Raw genomic sequence first — 17153 nt, 5'->3', positions numbered from 1 at the left:
GTCAAGTTGGGAGTTGATAGTTTCTTTTCTTTTCTTTTTTTTTTTCTTTTTTTTTTTTTTTTTTACAGAGGATCAGTTTAGTATGCATTAAGTAAAGATTTCAACAGTTTGCACCCCCATAGAAACACAAAGTGAAATATATTATTTGAGTACTCATTATAGCATTAAATCTCAATGCACAGCACATTAAGGACAGAGATCCTACATGAGGAGTAAGTGCACAGTGACTCCTGTTGTTGACTTTACCAATTGACACTCCTGTCTATGGCATCAGTAATCTCCCTATGCTCCAGTCATGAGTTTCCAAGGCTATGGAAGCCCCTTGAGTTCTCCGACTCTTATCTTGTTTAGACAAGGTCATAGTCAAAGTGGAGGTTCTCTCCTCCCTTCAGAGAAAGGTACCTCCTTCTTTGAAGACCTGTTCTTTCCACTGAGATCTCACTCACAGAGATCTTTTGCCAGAGTGTCTTGGCTTTCCATGCCTGAAATACTCTCATGGGCTTTTCAGCCAGATCTGAATGACTTTAGGGCTGATTCTGAGGCCAGAGTGCTATTTAGGGCATCTGCCATTCTATGAGTCTGCTGAGTATACATTATCCCTCTTAGTAGTTTTTTTGTCTGTTCTACTTAATATGACTGGTTTAATTCTGTAATTATCACACAGTTATTCTTAAGTGTTGAAAATTAACTGAAATGTGATCCCTGTTAAACATAAGAGTGGTAATAAGAGAGGGAAGAGATGTATAATTTGGGACATGCTCAAGCTGACTTGCCCCAAATGGTAGAGTTAGAAACATACCAGGGGACTCCAATTTAATCCCATCAAGGTGGCATGTACCAATGCCATCTCACTAGTCCAAGTGATCAATTTCAGTTCGCAATTGATCATAATGAAAGGACTAAGAGTCAAAGGGAGCACATAAGCAAGTCTAGTACCTGCTAACACTAACCGATAGAATAAATAAAGGGGAGAGTGATCCAACATGGGAAGTGAGATATTTCTGGTATTTCTTTCTTTTAAAACACATTTTATTAAAATACTATATATATATATATATATATATACACCAAGAAATATACTTAGGTGTACAGATAAATAAGGGTTTCTGTTAAGGGGGTGAAGGTACTCTTTCATATATGGATTTTATTTCCTTTGGATATATTTCCAGGAGTGGGATAGCTTGGTCATATGATAGGTCTGCTTTTAGCTTTTTGAGGAATTTTCATACTGTCTTCCATAATGGTAGCACCAGTTTATATTCCCACCAATAGTATATTAGGATTATTTTTTTCTCCACACCCTTACCAGCATTTTCTATTTTTGATTTTTGGATGATATCCATTCTAACTAAGATGATGTAAGTGTCTTGTTTTGAACTTCTTCATGAGGAAATTCAATTTTCCCAGCACCATTTCTTGAAGAGACATTTCCCAGGGAGTGATTTTAGCTTGTTTGTCATATATTAGTTGGCTGTAGATGCTTGGATTAATTTCTGGGGTTCCTGTTTTTTTCCATTGGTCTATTTTTGTGCCAATACTAAGCTATTTTGATTATAACAGCCTTGTAGTATGTTTTGAAATATGGTATTGTGATGCCTCAAGGTTTATTTTAATTGTTTGAGATTTTTTTGGCTATTTGGAGCTCTAGTGTTTCCATATGCATTTTAGGATTGTTTTTTTCTAGCTCTGTGAAGAATTCTCTTATGAGTTGCATAAGTCACTTAGTGGAATCATTTGGTTCTCCTTTAGGATCATGTCATCTGCAAACAGGGATAATTTGACTTCCTCCTTTCCAATTTGTATCCCTTAGATTTCTTTGTCTTACCTACTGGTTCTCTGGCTCTAACTTCTAGAACTATATTGAATAATAATGGTGAGAACAGGCATAGTAGTATTTCTTTCCTTCTATTTATTTTGGGTCTGGTTTGTTCTGCTTTCTAGTTCATTGAGGCACAGTGATAGTTTGTAAAGATCGTTATATTTAAGATATATTAAGATAATATATTAAGACAATATATTTTAGATATTTAAGATACATTTTCTTAATATAGACATTGATGGTCACCAAATTCCTTCTTAATAACACTTTTGCTGTGTTCTATATGATTTGATATGTTGTGTTTTCATTTTCATTTGTTTCAAGAAATTATCTAATTTCTTCCTTGATCAATTTATTGTTCAGGAGTGTTTTTTTTAACTTCCATGTATTCATATAATTTCCAATATTTTTCTTGTTTTGGAGTTTTAGCTGTATTGCATTTTTTTTTTTGACAGGCAGAGTGGACAGTGAGAGAGAGAGAGACAGAGGCTGTATTGCATTTTAGTCAGAAAAGATACCAAATAAAATTTCACTGTTTTAAAATTTGTTGAGACTTGTTTTGTGACATGCCATATGATCTATCCTGGAGAATGTTCTATGTGTGATTGAGGAAAATGTGTATTCTGAATTTGTTGGACAGGATGTTCTCTAGGCTGGTGCCATGGCTCACTTGGCTAATCCTCCACCTGTGGCGCCGGCACCCCGGATTCTGTCCCAGTTGCTCCTCTTCCAGTCAAGCTCTCTGCTGGGCCCGGGAAGGCAGTGGAGGATGGCCCAAGTGCTTGGGCCCTGCACCCGCATGGGAGACCAGGAGGAAGCAGCTGGTTCCTGGCTTTGGATCAGCGTAGTGCGCCGGCCGGAGTGGTCATTTTGGGGGTGAACCAACAGAAAAGGAAGACATTTCTCTTTCTCTCTCTCTCTCTCTCTCACTGTCTAACTCTGCCTGTCAAAAAAAAAATGTTCTGTAAATATCTATTAGATCCAGTTGGTTTAGGCTGCCATTTAGCTTTGCTATTTCTTTGTTGATTTTTCTGTCTAATCTGCCTATTGCTGAAAGTAGGGTGTGAATTTGCCCTCCTATTATTGTATTAGAGTCAATCCCTACCTTTGGTCTATTAATATTTGGTTATATATTTGCTGCTGTGATATTGAATGCATTTACAAGTGTTATTTACTCTTGCTATTTCATTGCATAATGATTTCTAGTCTCTATTCTTAAAAAAATTAGTCTATCTCATATAAATATGGTCATTCCAGTTTTATTTTAGGTTCCAACAGCCTTGAATATCCTACTCTATCTTTTAACCCTCAGTTTATGCATGTCCTTAGAGGTGATGTGAGTTTCTATAAGCAACATATAGTTGAATCTTATGTTTTTATCCATTTAGTCAATGTATGCCATTTAATTTGATAATTTAATTAATTGATATTTAAGGTACTTATAGATAGATAATATCTTACTACTGCCATTTGATGCTTGTTTTATGGTTTTATTATAGTTACTTTCTTTCTCCTTGTCTTACATATTCCTTTGTGTTTAAGTGATTTTTCCTAGTAGTGTGTAGGGATGCATTGCTTATTATTCTTAGGTGTCTATTATTGATTTTTGTTTTGTAGTTAAAATTATTCCTACCAAAAACATCTTTTGGTTATAAGAAACTATTTTTGAAAGTATAGAAAGTTAACATTCATCATAAGACTGGTACAGAAACAAAATAAGAGAAATAAAAGTACTAATAAAAGTGTCTATACTTCTATTCCATTACCCTTCACATTTTGAGTTTTTGATATCCCATTTTCCATCTTTTATATTATCTATTTCTTAACATATTGTTCTTTTAAAAATTATTTTTAGTCTCTTTTTTAAAAGATATATTTATTTATTTGTGAGGCAGAATTACAGAGAAAGAGAGGGAGAGACAGAGTGAGGTCTTCCATCTGCTGGTTCACTCTCTAAATGGTCACCACTGCTGAGGCTGGGCAGATCCAAAGCCAGGAGCCAGGAGCTTTCTCTGGGTCTTCCACTTGGGTGCAGGGGCCCAAGCACTTGGGCCATCTTCCACTGCCTTCCCAGGCCATTAGGAGGGAACTGGAGTAGAAGTGGAGCAGCTGGGTCTTGAATGGCACCCATATGGGATGCAGGCACCATAGGCAGAGGCTTAACCTACTACAGCCACAGTGCAGGCCCATTTCTAGTCTTCATAACAAAGGAATGAATGGTTTATGTACTATGTCCACAATATTAGAGCATTCTGTATTTGTCTTTATTATTCTTACCAGTGAGTAACTATATTTAGATATTTTCTTTTTACTTCTTTGAGTTTTGAGAACTTTCTTTAGCTTTTCTTATACGATGGGTATGATTTGGAGAACTCTTTCTGCTTTTGCTTTTCTAGGATTTTTTTTTTTTATATTTTGTTCATATCTAAATGATAGTTTGGTGGGGAGCAACATTTTGAATATTGTTTCCTTCATTATTGTGAAAATTTCATCCACTCTCTTATGGACTGTAATTTTTTGAAGATATTTGCAGTCAAGGGAATTAGGACATCATAATATATTGTTTCTCTTCTTTTGTACCTTTAAGAATCCTCTCCTTATCTTTAGCTTTGGAGAGCATGATTATATCTTTTTTTTTTTTTTTTTTTTTGACAGGCAGAGTGGACAGTGAGAGAGAGAGACAGAGAGAAAGGTCTTCCTGCCGGCGCCGTGGCTCAATAGGCTAATCCTCCACCTTGCGGCGCCGGCACACCGGGTTCTAGTCCCGGTTGGGGCGCCGGATTCTGTCCCGGTTGCCCCTCTTCCAGGCCAGCTCTCTGCTATGGCCAGGGAGTGCAGTGGAGGATGGCCCAGGTGCTTGGGCCCTGCACCCCATGGGAGACCAGGAAAAGCACCTGGCTCCTGGCTCCTGCCAGGATCAGCGCGGTGCGCCGGCTGCAGCGGCGGCCATTGGAGGGTGAACCAACGGCAAAAGGAAGACCTTTCTCTCTCTGTCTCTCTCTCACTGTCCACTCTGCCTGTCAAAAAAAAAAAAAAAAAAAAAAAAAAGAAAGGTCTTCCTTTGCCATTGGTTCACCCTCCAATGGCCGCCACGGCCGGTGCGCTGCGGCCGGTGCACCGCGCTGATCCGATGGCAGGAGCCAGGTGCTTCTCCTGGTCTCCCATGGGGGTGCGGGGCCCAAGCACTTGGGCCATCCTCCACTGCACTCCCGGGCCACAGCAGAGAGCTGGCCTGGAAGAGGGGCAACCGGGACAGAATCCGGCACCCAGACCAGGACTAGAACCCAGTGTGTTGGCACCGCAAGGTGGAGGATTAGCCTAGTGAGTCACGGCGCCAGCCCCATGATTATATCTTGAGATATGAAACCAGTGAATTTTTACAAATATGTAACTAGATAGCTGGATCTCTTTTTAGGTTTTTGAAGTTTTGCTTTCCCCCAAATTCCCGAATGCTTTCTTCATTTCTCTTCGTCCTTTTTTTTTTCCCTTTTCCCCCTTAGATTGTTTTCAAATGGCTTTTCTTTGATCCTATTAATTTTTGTTTTATCTAACTGATGCCCCATTGTTTTTTAAAATTCAATTAGTGTATTTTTCAGCTCAAAGATTTATTTGATTATTTAAAATTATTCTTTCTTAGATAATTAAATTGTTTCTCTGTGCTATCTAAAAGCTCATCAAGTTTCCTTAAAACAGCTATGTTAAATTTTACACATGAGAATTTGCCTCCTGGTCAATTTATGGCACCTTGTTTTGTTTTTTTTTGGGTGAGGTCATGGTCCCCTGAAAGATCTTGATGTTTGTTTCTACATGATGTCATGTGCAATTTGAATGATCAGGTATTTTTCTTGCCCTTCATAATCTGGCTTCGTTTGTGCCTGTACTTCCAGAAATCCTAAGGAATCTGCTGATTTTCTTTAAGCCTGTGCCCACTGCTGCTAAATCACCACCAGATGACACCGTAAATTAAGATTTGTTATGAGTTTACTGGTGGTGTATTGTCACTGTTTCAGCACCTGAGGACGTCAGTATGTTATTCAAAATGAATTGGGTTAGTGTCTAAAATGAGATAGTCTGTTCCTACCAGCATCTATCTTGGGCCAGGATAGACTCAACTGCCTCAACCATAGTCAATGATCTGTGGTCTGGAGCTATGGAATTTTGCCTGGCTATGGACATCACTGTGGAGGCAATAACCCCAAATTTCAATTAAATGACTTGGTACCTGCCTCGTCTTTCTTTCTATAAGTAGATAATTATTCTTCCATGTTAATGCTGCCTGAAGTTGCAGAACAAAGGTAGTAAGCATTCCTGTGACCACCAACAATGCAATGGCAGATGACAGTCAGAGGTCACAGCCCACCAAGACCAGTGCAGCATGGGAGTAGGACCAACACTGCTATGGGCTTCTTATTGCTGTGGTAAACTCATGGCTGGAGACTGCTACAACCAGAAACATTTGATGCTATCTGGGCTATGTCTGATAGACTGGCACTACAGATGTCTACTTGGCATTGGGGTAAGTCCTGATACTCTATCCACTGGCCTGGGGGCAGAGCCTGCTAGGTTTTGCCCAGGGTTAAGATTTACCAGCCTGACACAGTTCTAAGACATAGTCTTGTGCCTCTTTCACCCTTCCTCTTCAGAGACTTGGGTCTCGTTCCTCAAATTCTTTATCAGACTGGGAGAGTGGTGGTGGAGGAAGTCCATGGCCAACCAGGCTAGTACTAGCTGAATCCACACCTGGGTCTTACAGCTTCTGAAGACTATGTAGGTTCTGGGGGGTTGGGGTGCATACTAGGCCCAAAGGAGGATGGCAATGATACAGGCAAAAACATGATTTTTTTTCTGTCATTAAAAGGTTTCTTCCTGATGATGAGGCAGATCTAGAGGCTTCATCTGTGAGTACTGACCTGGAGATAGGGTCTTTTGGACTCTATCTGGTGCTGGGTCTCACCCTGGCAGGTCTGGCGCATAGCTTCAAGCAAAATCCACTGATGATACAAGCCTGGGACCAGGGACTGTGAGTTTTACTAAGGTGGGCCTGATTATTGGTTTCAGTTCTAATGTCTGGACTGAATTCTTTCTTTCTCCCTTCCTGAGGCAGGAGGGTGAGGCATCACTTTCCCCAGTGCCATGCTTGGAGCTAGGAGAGGCAATTCTTTCATTTATGCCTGCTTTAATATATCTTTTCTTTCCTTTTTTTTTTTAAAAGCTTTGATTTATTTGAACAGCAGACTAAGAGAGAAGGAGAGACAGAGAAAGAGAGAGAGAGATCTCCCATCTGATGGTTCACTCCCCAAATGACTGCAATGGTTGGAGCTGGGCTAGGCCAAAGCCAGGAAACTTGAACTGTACGTGGGTCTTCCACATGGGTTTCAGAGGCTCAGACACTTGGGCTATCATTCACTGCTTTCCCAGGAACATTAGCAGGGAGCTAGATATGAAGTGGAGCTGCTGGGTCATAAACTGACACTCACATGGGATGCCAGCATTGCAGGCAGTGGCTAAACTCACTAAGCCATAATGCTAGCCCCTTTAATCTGTCTTTTCTTATTATTTTACTAAATACAGTAAACCAGATGTTGTCTCTCATCTGGCTTCCTTGGCTCTTGTTAAGGTGTCTTGGTATTTCACTAGCTGTTTTCATTTGGGTCTCTGTGGGGAAATAATTGCTGGGGTATTTTATTCAGCTACCATCTTACTCTACTCTTCTCTTTTTTAATAGAAAATTTTAAAAAATACGTGAGGAAAAGAAGACTTAGGAATATCTGAGAAAACAGTTTACATTAAGAGAAGTAACTCGTCTTCAGCATTAGTGAGTTTAACTGCATATATACACTGTACCATAGCTACTTCTCATCTCAGATTTTGGAGAATCTGCAACTAGCAAGCAGCTGATTATCAGGGGATCACTCTTACTATCTATATACCTGTCATCTATCATCTATCAATTTAATGTTCCCAAGACTCATGATTTAAAGAAATTTTTTTAGCATTATTTTACTCAAGTATTAGAAATTTTCCTTTAATGGGATGGCTTAAGAATAACCAATCAACATATAGAAACAACAGATAACACTTTAATATAAGATGCATTTTTTAAGATCTATTTATTTGAAAGGCAGATGACACAGAGATAAAGAAATCTTACATCTGCTAGTTTACTCCCCAAATAGCTGCAATGGCTGAGAATAGGCCAGGCCAAAGCTAGGAGTCAGGAACTTCATGCAAGTCTCCTACATGTATTTCAGGGGTCCCAGTACTTGAGCCATCTTCTGCTGCCTTCCCAGGTACATTAGCAGGGAGCTGGAGTGGAAGTAGGACAGTTGGGACTCAAACCATGTTGGTTTCACAAGTAGTGACTTAACCCAATGAGCCGTAATGCGTGCTTAAGACCTGTGATTTTTTTTTTTTTAACAGAAGGGAATTAAAGACTAAACATAGGCACCGTTGAAAGTGAGTGGGAGGCTATTCATTAGATCATTGATTCTAGCTCTTCTGGAACTAAGTTGTAAAATATTGGATGATGAATTTCTTTGTTCCTTGGCTTCCTAATCTGAAGAATAAGAGAAATAACTGTTATTAACTTCATGATTGTTGTGTTGCTAAAATAAATTTATATATTCATATTAAAGATTTACACAGAATAATGCCTTTCCTCATAATGATTTTGTTCTTATTGCATTGAAGTCACCTCTGTCTAAAAAAATCAAGGCTGGTGTTTTCCTATTCTTTGAAAGAAAACTTAGATGCATATTCCCAGATACTACTAAATGTACAAAAGGGATTTGGGCCAAGGATGAATATTAGTTAAATCATTATTTCTTCTCAGGTAAAAGTAATCACACAAGTCTTAACAACATGAAGGAATTTGAGAAAATAAAAGAATAAATAGAGACTTATGACATTCTCAATGAGGTTATAAAATCTGCTGTAAGGAAGATCCTTGCCATTCTGAATTGCTTTAGGCAGGTCAAACTCAGCCAGCAACTGAAGTTGTTTGCTGTGATTTTGCAGTCTTCTACCTTCTTGCCCAGAGATTTCTCCCATGGGCAACTCAAATCCTCCCTGGAACATTTGCCTAGGCCACCTCTGTTCTACCTAGTAAATATAAATTTTCATTGACTCCTTTGCTCTTACATCAATCTTTTCACAAATTTAATCACTTTTATTAATTTTGAAATAATTTTTCCATGGTAGCAAATGAATTTGTGATTCCGATAACCTTATGAGTTGTATGTAGTCTGTTTTTGACTCTCAATTGGCAAATCCCTGAAATTTTTGGTTGTAATTAAAAAAAAATTTTAATGTTGTTAACACGTGTCCCTTTCATATCTTAGACATAGGAGTGCTTATCAGATTATTATATAAACCTTATTTAACAATTTTCTGGGCCATCCCATCACGACTAAGAGCCCAAGATACCTTTCCTGGCAGGCCTGGTGCCTTGCGGAAGTTGCTCCCCAGGCCTGGGCGCCTTCTGGGTGGGCTGCAGCGGGAGTAAAGAAGATGGCCGCCATGGTGCGGGGAGAAGAGTCCTTGTGGCAGGAGCGGGAGGCAGTGGTCCTCAGCATTTTGTTGTCTTCATTGTGCCCCCTTTTCAACCCGTGATGTCACTGAGAAAGCGAGGCGGCCGCGGCCGCCCAGAAACAAGTGGCCCAACCTAGTGACTGTCAGCACCCGTCACAAATGGCGGCCTGGCAAAAAACCCTGACTGCGCTCTGTGATTGCATTTCCCTTGGCCAATTCAGGGCCCTCTAAAGCAGGAAAAGGCCTCCGTTCTTCGCTTCCTGCTGTCCTTCTCCACAGCCTTCTCCACAGACAAGGCACAGAGGCTTCCGTCGTTCCCTCGGAAGTGTGGGGGCCTGGCCTCGGCCTCCATCTTTATCTCAGGATGGCGAGCAGCAGCGACTCCAGGGCCAAACTAATTGTCGGAGGGAAATATAAACTGGTCCGGAAGATCGGGTCTGGGTCCTTTGGGGACATTTATCTGGCGATTAACATCACCAACGGCGAGGAAGTGGCAGTGAAGCTAGAATCTCTGAAGGCCAAGCATTCCCAGTTGCTGTACGAGAGCAAAGTCTATAAGATTCTTCAGGGTGGGGTCGGCATCCCGCACATACGGTGGTATGGTCCGGAGAAAGACCATAATGCCTTGGTCTTGGATCTTCTGGGACCCAGCCTCCAGGACCTCTTCAGTTTCTGTTCAAGGAAGTTCACAATGAAAACTGTCCTTATGTTGGCTGACCAGATGATCAGCAGAATTGAATATGTGCATACAAAGAATTTTATACACAGAGACATTAAACCAGATAACTTCCTCATGGGCATTGGACGGCACTGTAATAAGTTATTCCTTATTGATTTTGGTTTGGCCAAAAAGTACCGAGACAACAGGACCAGGCAACACATACCGTACAGAGAAAATAAGAGCTTCACTGGCACTGCGCGGTATGCCAGCATCAATGCGCATCTCGGTATTGAGCAGAGTCGCCGGGATGACATGGAAGCATTAGGATACGTTTTGATGTATTTTAATAGAACCAGCCTGCCATGGCAAGGACTGAAGGCTGCAACAAAGAAACAAAAATATGAAAAGATTAGTGAAAAGAAGATGTCCACTCCTGTGGAAATTTTATGTAAGGGGTTTCCTGCAGAGTTTTCCATGTATTTAAACTATTGTCGTGGGCTGCGCTTTGAAGAAGTCCCTGATTACATGTATCTGAGGCAGCTCTTCCGCATCCTTTTCAGGACCCTGAACCACCAATATGACTACACATTTGATTGGACAATGTTGAAGCAGAAGGTAGCATAGCAAGTAGTCTCTTCCAGTGGGCAGGTTCAGCAGACCCACGGCCCCAAATTTCTAAGTATGAATTGTGGAGCAGAACAAGTGGATCATATGATCAGAACAGCATTTGTTTCTTCCCAAATCCAGAAATTTTAGTTTGCAACACTAGCTAGTGCTTGTGGACAACCATTTACTTGATGTAGAGGATTTAATTTCAATTTTAACTGGTTCTGGGTAGCATTGTGATTCTGATTATCAAGTATGTAGCATTGTGATTGTGAATATTAAGTGAGATAGTGAATCATGGTGTCTGGTTGTCTTGCATTTTTTCAAGTGGAAAAGATAACTATATGATTGATACAAATTGTTAGAGAAATTGTACATACACATTTTGTCTCAGTAAACACTTTGCATTTTGAACTACACTGCTTTGAGATCTCATTTCCAAAGAACGGCATGAAGAGTCTTCAGCCATACTTGTGATGGTTGGAAATTCTTACAATTGCACATTCTTAGGGTTTTAACACCCCTGGAATTTGCAAGCTGTTCCCTTAAAACATTCTTAAAATGACTGGCTTCTTGTGATCCTAGTATTTGACATATAAAAAGACACTGCCTACTTACCTATGATAAATTACAGCATCTAAAGTGAAGATTGGCATTTCTTTAGAAACATTTTATTTATCACAGGGAATTTAGTTAACATACTACAACAGAGTATGTATATTACTTAGATAAATGAATCACTGTGAACAACTATATAATCTGGGGTTTTGTTTTGAAATGGAAGCTTGTTTGATTAACAAGTTCATTAAAAACTAAAGTCAAAAACCCAGTTTTTCTGTTATTGATAAGTTGGTTTATTTTTATATATCCCTTTGTAAAATGCTGTTATACATGTCTTTGTTCACTTTATTATTTAAAAAATTATTTGCTTAAACTACAACTTTTGGATTATTAAGTCAAAATCTTAAACATTTATATATATGAGGATAAACCAGCTGTGCTCCTAAAAATAATAGGTGAATTTCTATTCCTATTAGATTAAATGCATGCAGGATATTTGGCTTATAAAACCCTTATTATCCTAATTCCTGAGACTGTGGAAAATAACTTGACCGAAGTAACTCAAATTGATGTATGAATAAATGATGGACTTTTCTCCCTCATTTTAGGGAGAAATTCTAAGTACATATGTTATATGTGTGCACACATTTGCTGCACAGCCTTCTGAGTGCTGGGGAGCAAATGAACTTTTCTGGGTATTTAGATCACACCATATAAAAAAAGTGCCAAATATGCTTAGTTAGGGAGGCTTGTCTAAGCAGAGTTTAGGTAGATACTGATTGAGTGAAGGCACTTGGTATCTCTTCCAGCATTGTACTAACTTAATGAGAAATTGATTGGCTTTGCAAATGAGTTTTATTTTCTCAAACGCTATATAATAAAAGCAGTGGGTTAGGTGCTGTGGAAACAACAGAGATCCTATGAGTATAAACCACCCACAGCCCTCAATGACTTCCTAGTCCAATAAGGGAGATAGCACATGATGACAAATCAATACAATGCTAACTAGCAAGTCATATTTCATCCAAAAAATGTGAGAGTTAAGTGGAGGATTACTTTGGTGAAGCAATGATTTACCTTAAATTAAAATATTCATCATGGGTGATATCCAGAGGGGAAAAATTGTGTTTTAATTTCAACTTAAGGGCTTATTTTTAAAACTAATTACTTAAGCTTTTCTGCCTTCTTCAGTGGCATTGACACATGAAAATAGTTGGGAAATCTTATGAATTTCCAACACCCTTGTGGAAAGCAAATGTATTGTAATTTACTAAAGGCATTTATGTATCAAGGCATAATCTCTTCTGGGGAAGAGGAAGGTGAAGATGAGTGTGAGAAACATCATGAATTTTAAAATTCATGAGTTGGCATTTGAACTTTAGTATGGTTCTAAGATTAATTCAGTATATTGCATGCATTTGCAGTTGAATTAAAGATTTTGAAATTGATGAAAAGAGAAAGAAATTGACTTTGACATACTGTTTGATATTGCCATCAATTAAATGCTCAGCAAGTTCAATTAAACACAGTGTAGAAATAAAACAAAGAGGGAAAATCTGAAATTGGCACTTTAATTACTTCTTTTAAAATTGCCTCCAATTAACTTTCAGCATCTTTTCTAGAGTGCTTAAAGTAGCAGATTCTTTAGAATAGAAATAAGTGTGGTTTCTTTACTATCATTACCTCATTAAAATCAGTATCTAGAATTAGATTTGATCACTTTATCCAAGTTAAGGCTAAATTTATTTCTCTCTTTTAAATAGCCAACCAACATTTTGAGTTCTCTTAGGTTGAAGTTCATTGCCTGAAGTGGATTCTGTATTTTAATATTCACAGCACAAAGCCATGAAACTTAAAAGTTGTTTTGTTTATACCTTTTTGGCAGAGATGAAAGAAATTCAGGAATCATAAAACACTGGTATTTTCAGTACAGTAATCAGGACAGGATTCAAGTGATAGAATTTAATTTTTATGTAGTTTGTGCCAAGATGCTACTTACACACATCCAAGCCAAGGGTGAAAATCCAGATCTCAACTGGGATAGGGATTCCCAGGCCCTCCCTGGTATTCAAAGTTGGGATTTATAGCAGCCAGGTGATTTCCTGGGAACTTGTATCTGATTCTTTTTTTATGTTGGCTTCTTTCATTTCCTCAGAAGAATAGTTTTGCCATGTGACTGGAAATTGGTTACCAGTGGCTACAGATTTTATGTTTTTTAAAAGATATGTTTGGGGGCCAGCACTGTGGCATAGTGGGTAAAGCTGCCACCTGTGATGTTGGCACTCCATATGGGCACTAGTTCGAATTTCAGCTGCTCTATTTACAATCTAGCTCCTTGCTGTTTTGCCTGAGAAAGCAGTGGAAAATGGCTCAAGTCCTTGCACTGCTATACTAACATTGGAGACCCAGATGAAGCTTCTGGCTCCTGGCTTCCACCTGGCCCATCCTTGGCCTTTGAAGCCATTTGAGAAGTGAACCAGTGGATGGAAGACATCTCATTTTCTCCTCCTCTCTCTCTGTAACTCTTTCAAATAAATAAATAAATATTTTAAAAAGAGATATGCTTGTTTATTTGAGAGGCAGGGAGACTGCAAGTGAGAGAGATTTCCCATCTACTAGTTCACTTCTCAAATGCCTGCCTCTGCTAGGGCCATGCTGGGCCATGTCTGTGGCAGGAACCTGATTATTTTGGCTATCACCTCTACCTCCCAGGGTCTGCATTAGCAGGAAGCCAGAGTTATGTGGAAAGTTGCATATTGAGCAGTGTCTTAACTGGTCCTTTATGTTCATACCATCACCTATAGCAATCTAGGTGGCACTTCTTACTAGTGTGTTGGTACCCAGAATATAGAGATGCATATGATAAGTCACTTCATGGTCAATGTTGCTCCAAATTTCTAAGACTCATTAGGGCAGGTGTTTGGCCCAGGGGTTAAGACACTGCTTGGAATGCTTGCACCACTTATCAGGGTGCTTGTGTTTGAGTCCTGGCTCTGCTCCTGATTCCAACCTTATACTAATCAGTTCCCTGGAAGACAGCAGGTAATGGCTGAAATAGTTGGATCATTGCTACATGTGGGAGACCTGGATTGAGTTCCCAGCTCTTGGCTTCAGCCTCTCCTCTTCCCCCTCCACCAATCCCTCTTCCTCAACCTGTTTGCCTTTCAAATAAGTGAATAAAAATTTATGCAAATTAGTCCCTGTGTTTCCAGGTCTGCAACCCAGGGTCACAACTTCACTCAAGGTTAACTTTATTTTTTGTATGCTTTTATTTATGTATTAGAGGTATAAGAGGTATATTTGTATCTTCTTAAGATAGTTTTGTGTTTGTTCAGAGAATCTTTTCCATATAAATTAAGTGGACTTATCTTTCTCATTGAATGTTTATGGATAATAGAACAAATATATTCACATATACACACATTTAGCTGTGGGGTTTTTACAGTTTCTTGATGATGAAAATAATGTTTCTTATTTCAAAAGTAAAGTACTGCAAACTTTTAAGAAAATATGTCTTTTAAAAAACTTTAAAATGAGCTGTATTTTATATACAATTTCTTAACTTTGTTTGCTGTTTTCCCCTTATCCCTTAGTTTTGGGGATATATGACTCAAATGATTGTTTGGTATTGAATGTTAAAGGTTGGGCCATACCTGATATCTATGCATGACTGTTTCATTGTTTACTGATGCAGCTATCCAACTTACCCTGTAAGTCATTCTCTCTGTCTCACTCATCACATTTGTTGCTCCTCCTTTAGATTTCTCAAAGACTTAGTACCATGGTGGATCTAGTACTATACTCCCAATCCACAGTGATTGATGTCCTAAATTACTAAGTTAGATTGCTTTAAGCATAGATTCTCTGCTAACATGTTGGCCACGATGACATATGAAGTGTATCCAGCTAATGATTTCCAGGCTTATAGCTTATGTAATGTGCCTGTGGAACTATGTTGATGCTTTTATTCCTGGAAAAAGCAGGGCATGTCAAATTTATTACATGCAAAATTTGTCTTCTAACCTAGAGGAACCTTTTCCATAGTTATAATGATATCTTGTGATCCTTTGCTATCCTGGTAAAAAAGAAAATAAATATAATAAATGAACTCACCATATAAGGCAGGGCTTCCCAAACTTTTCTGAGCCATACACCCTTTGACTTCTTGTAGGAGTCTGGTTCCCTTTTTAGCATTCTATTTTTATGTATATATTATAAAATATATACACAATAAAGTAAACTACTTACATTGAAATGCAGGTGTTAGCATTAAAAATAAAGAAATAAAAATACATACTTCATTATTCATATATTAAATAACAAAATTCAGTTAGTTCTAATAACCTGTATTTTTCAAAATAGTGATGATAACAAGTGATATTTTGCTGTATCTGTACTATTTATAATGTGACAAAAATTTATATATGATTTTTGTACATATCAAAGTCACAGATAGTGCTAAGTCTGTAGTGGTTGATTTATTATATTCATAAATGAATGAAGAAATGAATTTCATGTGGAGATTAATAAGAACAAAATGTAATAGTTTCCACTTATGGGCCATTTGTTTTATACACATGGATCCATTAGATGGAATGAAGTTGAAAACTTTGGATCGAGTTAAGGGGCACTATTATAAAATCTTAATGATTGAATATATTGCTTCTGTCATAGGTTTTTCATTTTTATTTTTTGGAGGGGATTTATTTTTATTTGAAAGTCAGAGTTAAAGACAGAAAGGGAGTGATAGAGATCTTCCATCTGCTGGTTCACTCCCGAGATGGCCACAACAGTCAGGGCTGGACCAGGCCGAAGCCAAGAGCCAGGAGCTTCTCCCAGGTCTCTACATGGGTGCTAGGGTCCGAAACACTGGGGTCATCTTCCACTGCTTATCCTAGATCATTAGTAGGGAGCCGAATTGGAAGCAGAGGAGCTGGGACAGGAACCGGGATGCTGATGCTTGCAGGTGGCAGCTTAACCTGCTGTACCACAAAGATATTTCTTTCTGGTTTTTGCATTTTTTTAAAAAAAAGACCTTCAGGTTTCCTTTTTGGACACTATGAGAAACAGTGACTTGATCAGCCCTTGTCCTGACTGTTGATGTACAACTTAATACTTTATCCTTTTTAGTATTTTTTTTTGTTCTACTTGAGACTATTGGTTGAACTCTGTAATTAACACACAATTATTCTTAGGTGTTTAAATTTTAACTGAAAAGTGATCCCTGTTAGATATAAGAGTGGGAATAAGAGAGGGAGGAGATGTGAGATGTACAGTTTGGCACATGCTCAATTGGACTTGCCCCAAATGGTAGAGTGAGAAACATACCAGGGGTTTCCAATACAATCCCATCAAGGTGGCATGTACCAAGGCCATCTCACTAGTCCTAGTGCTCAATTTCAGTTCACAATTGATCACACTGATAGGTCTAAGAGTCAAAGGGATCACACAAACAAGACTAGTGTCTGCTAATACTAACTGATAGAATTAAAAAGGGAGAGAACGATCCAACATGGGAAGCGGGATACACAGCAGACTCAGAGAATGGCAGATGTCCTAAACAGCACTCTGGTGTCAGAATCAGCCCTTAAGGCATTTGGATCTGGCTGAAGAGCCCATGAGAATATTTTAGGCATAAAAGCCAAGACACTCTGGCAAAAAAAACCCAAACAAACAAAAAACAAAACAAAACAAAAAAAAACAAAACCAACCTAAATGAAAGATCTCTGTAAGTGAGATCCCAGTGGGAAGAATGGGCCATCAAAGAAGGAGGTACTTTTCTCTGAAGTGAGGAGAGAACTTCCACTTTGACTATATAATCGGGGCTGGTGCCGTATCTCAATAGGCTAATTCTCCGCCTGCGGCACCCACACACCAGGTTCTAGTCCTGGTCGGGACACCGGATTACGTCCCCATTGCCGATATTCCAGTCCAGCTCTCTGCTGTGGCCCGGGAGTGCAGGGGAGGATGGCCCAA

The 17153-nt window shown here is 38.9% G+C and overlaps 2 protein-coding genes across 48 annotated transcripts in view; both read left to right on the top strand.

Moving 5' to 3' along the window:
- Positions 1-17153, top strand: part of MLIP (muscular LMNA interacting protein) — a 313811-nt gene that overhangs the window by 84464 nt on the left and 212194 nt on the right. The gene's annotated exons all lie outside the window — the stretch shown is intronic.
- LOC100356196 (casein kinase I-like) lies at positions 9714-16671 on the top strand. The gene has a single exon (XM_051855611.2). It carries the CDS (start codon positions 9714-9716, stop codon positions 10632-10634), a length of 921 nt encoding a protein of 306 aa, XP_051711571.1. The 3' UTR covers positions 10635-16671.

This window comes from Oryctolagus cuniculus, chromosome 5 (genome assembly GCF_964237555.1).
Source record: "Oryctolagus cuniculus chromosome 5, mOryCun1.1, whole genome shotgun sequence".
Classification (NCBI taxonomy): Eukaryota; Metazoa; Chordata; class Mammalia; order Lagomorpha; family Leporidae; genus Oryctolagus; species Oryctolagus cuniculus.
Note: the sequence above shows the minus strand (reverse complement) of the source record. Positions and strands in the feature narration are given on the sequence as shown.

Excerpts from the sequence above, each read along its gene's own strand:
- LOC100356196 (XM_051855611.2), top strand. The coding sequence starts at position 9,714 with ATGGCGAGCAGCAGCGACTCCAGGGCCAAACTAATTGTCGGAGGGAAA.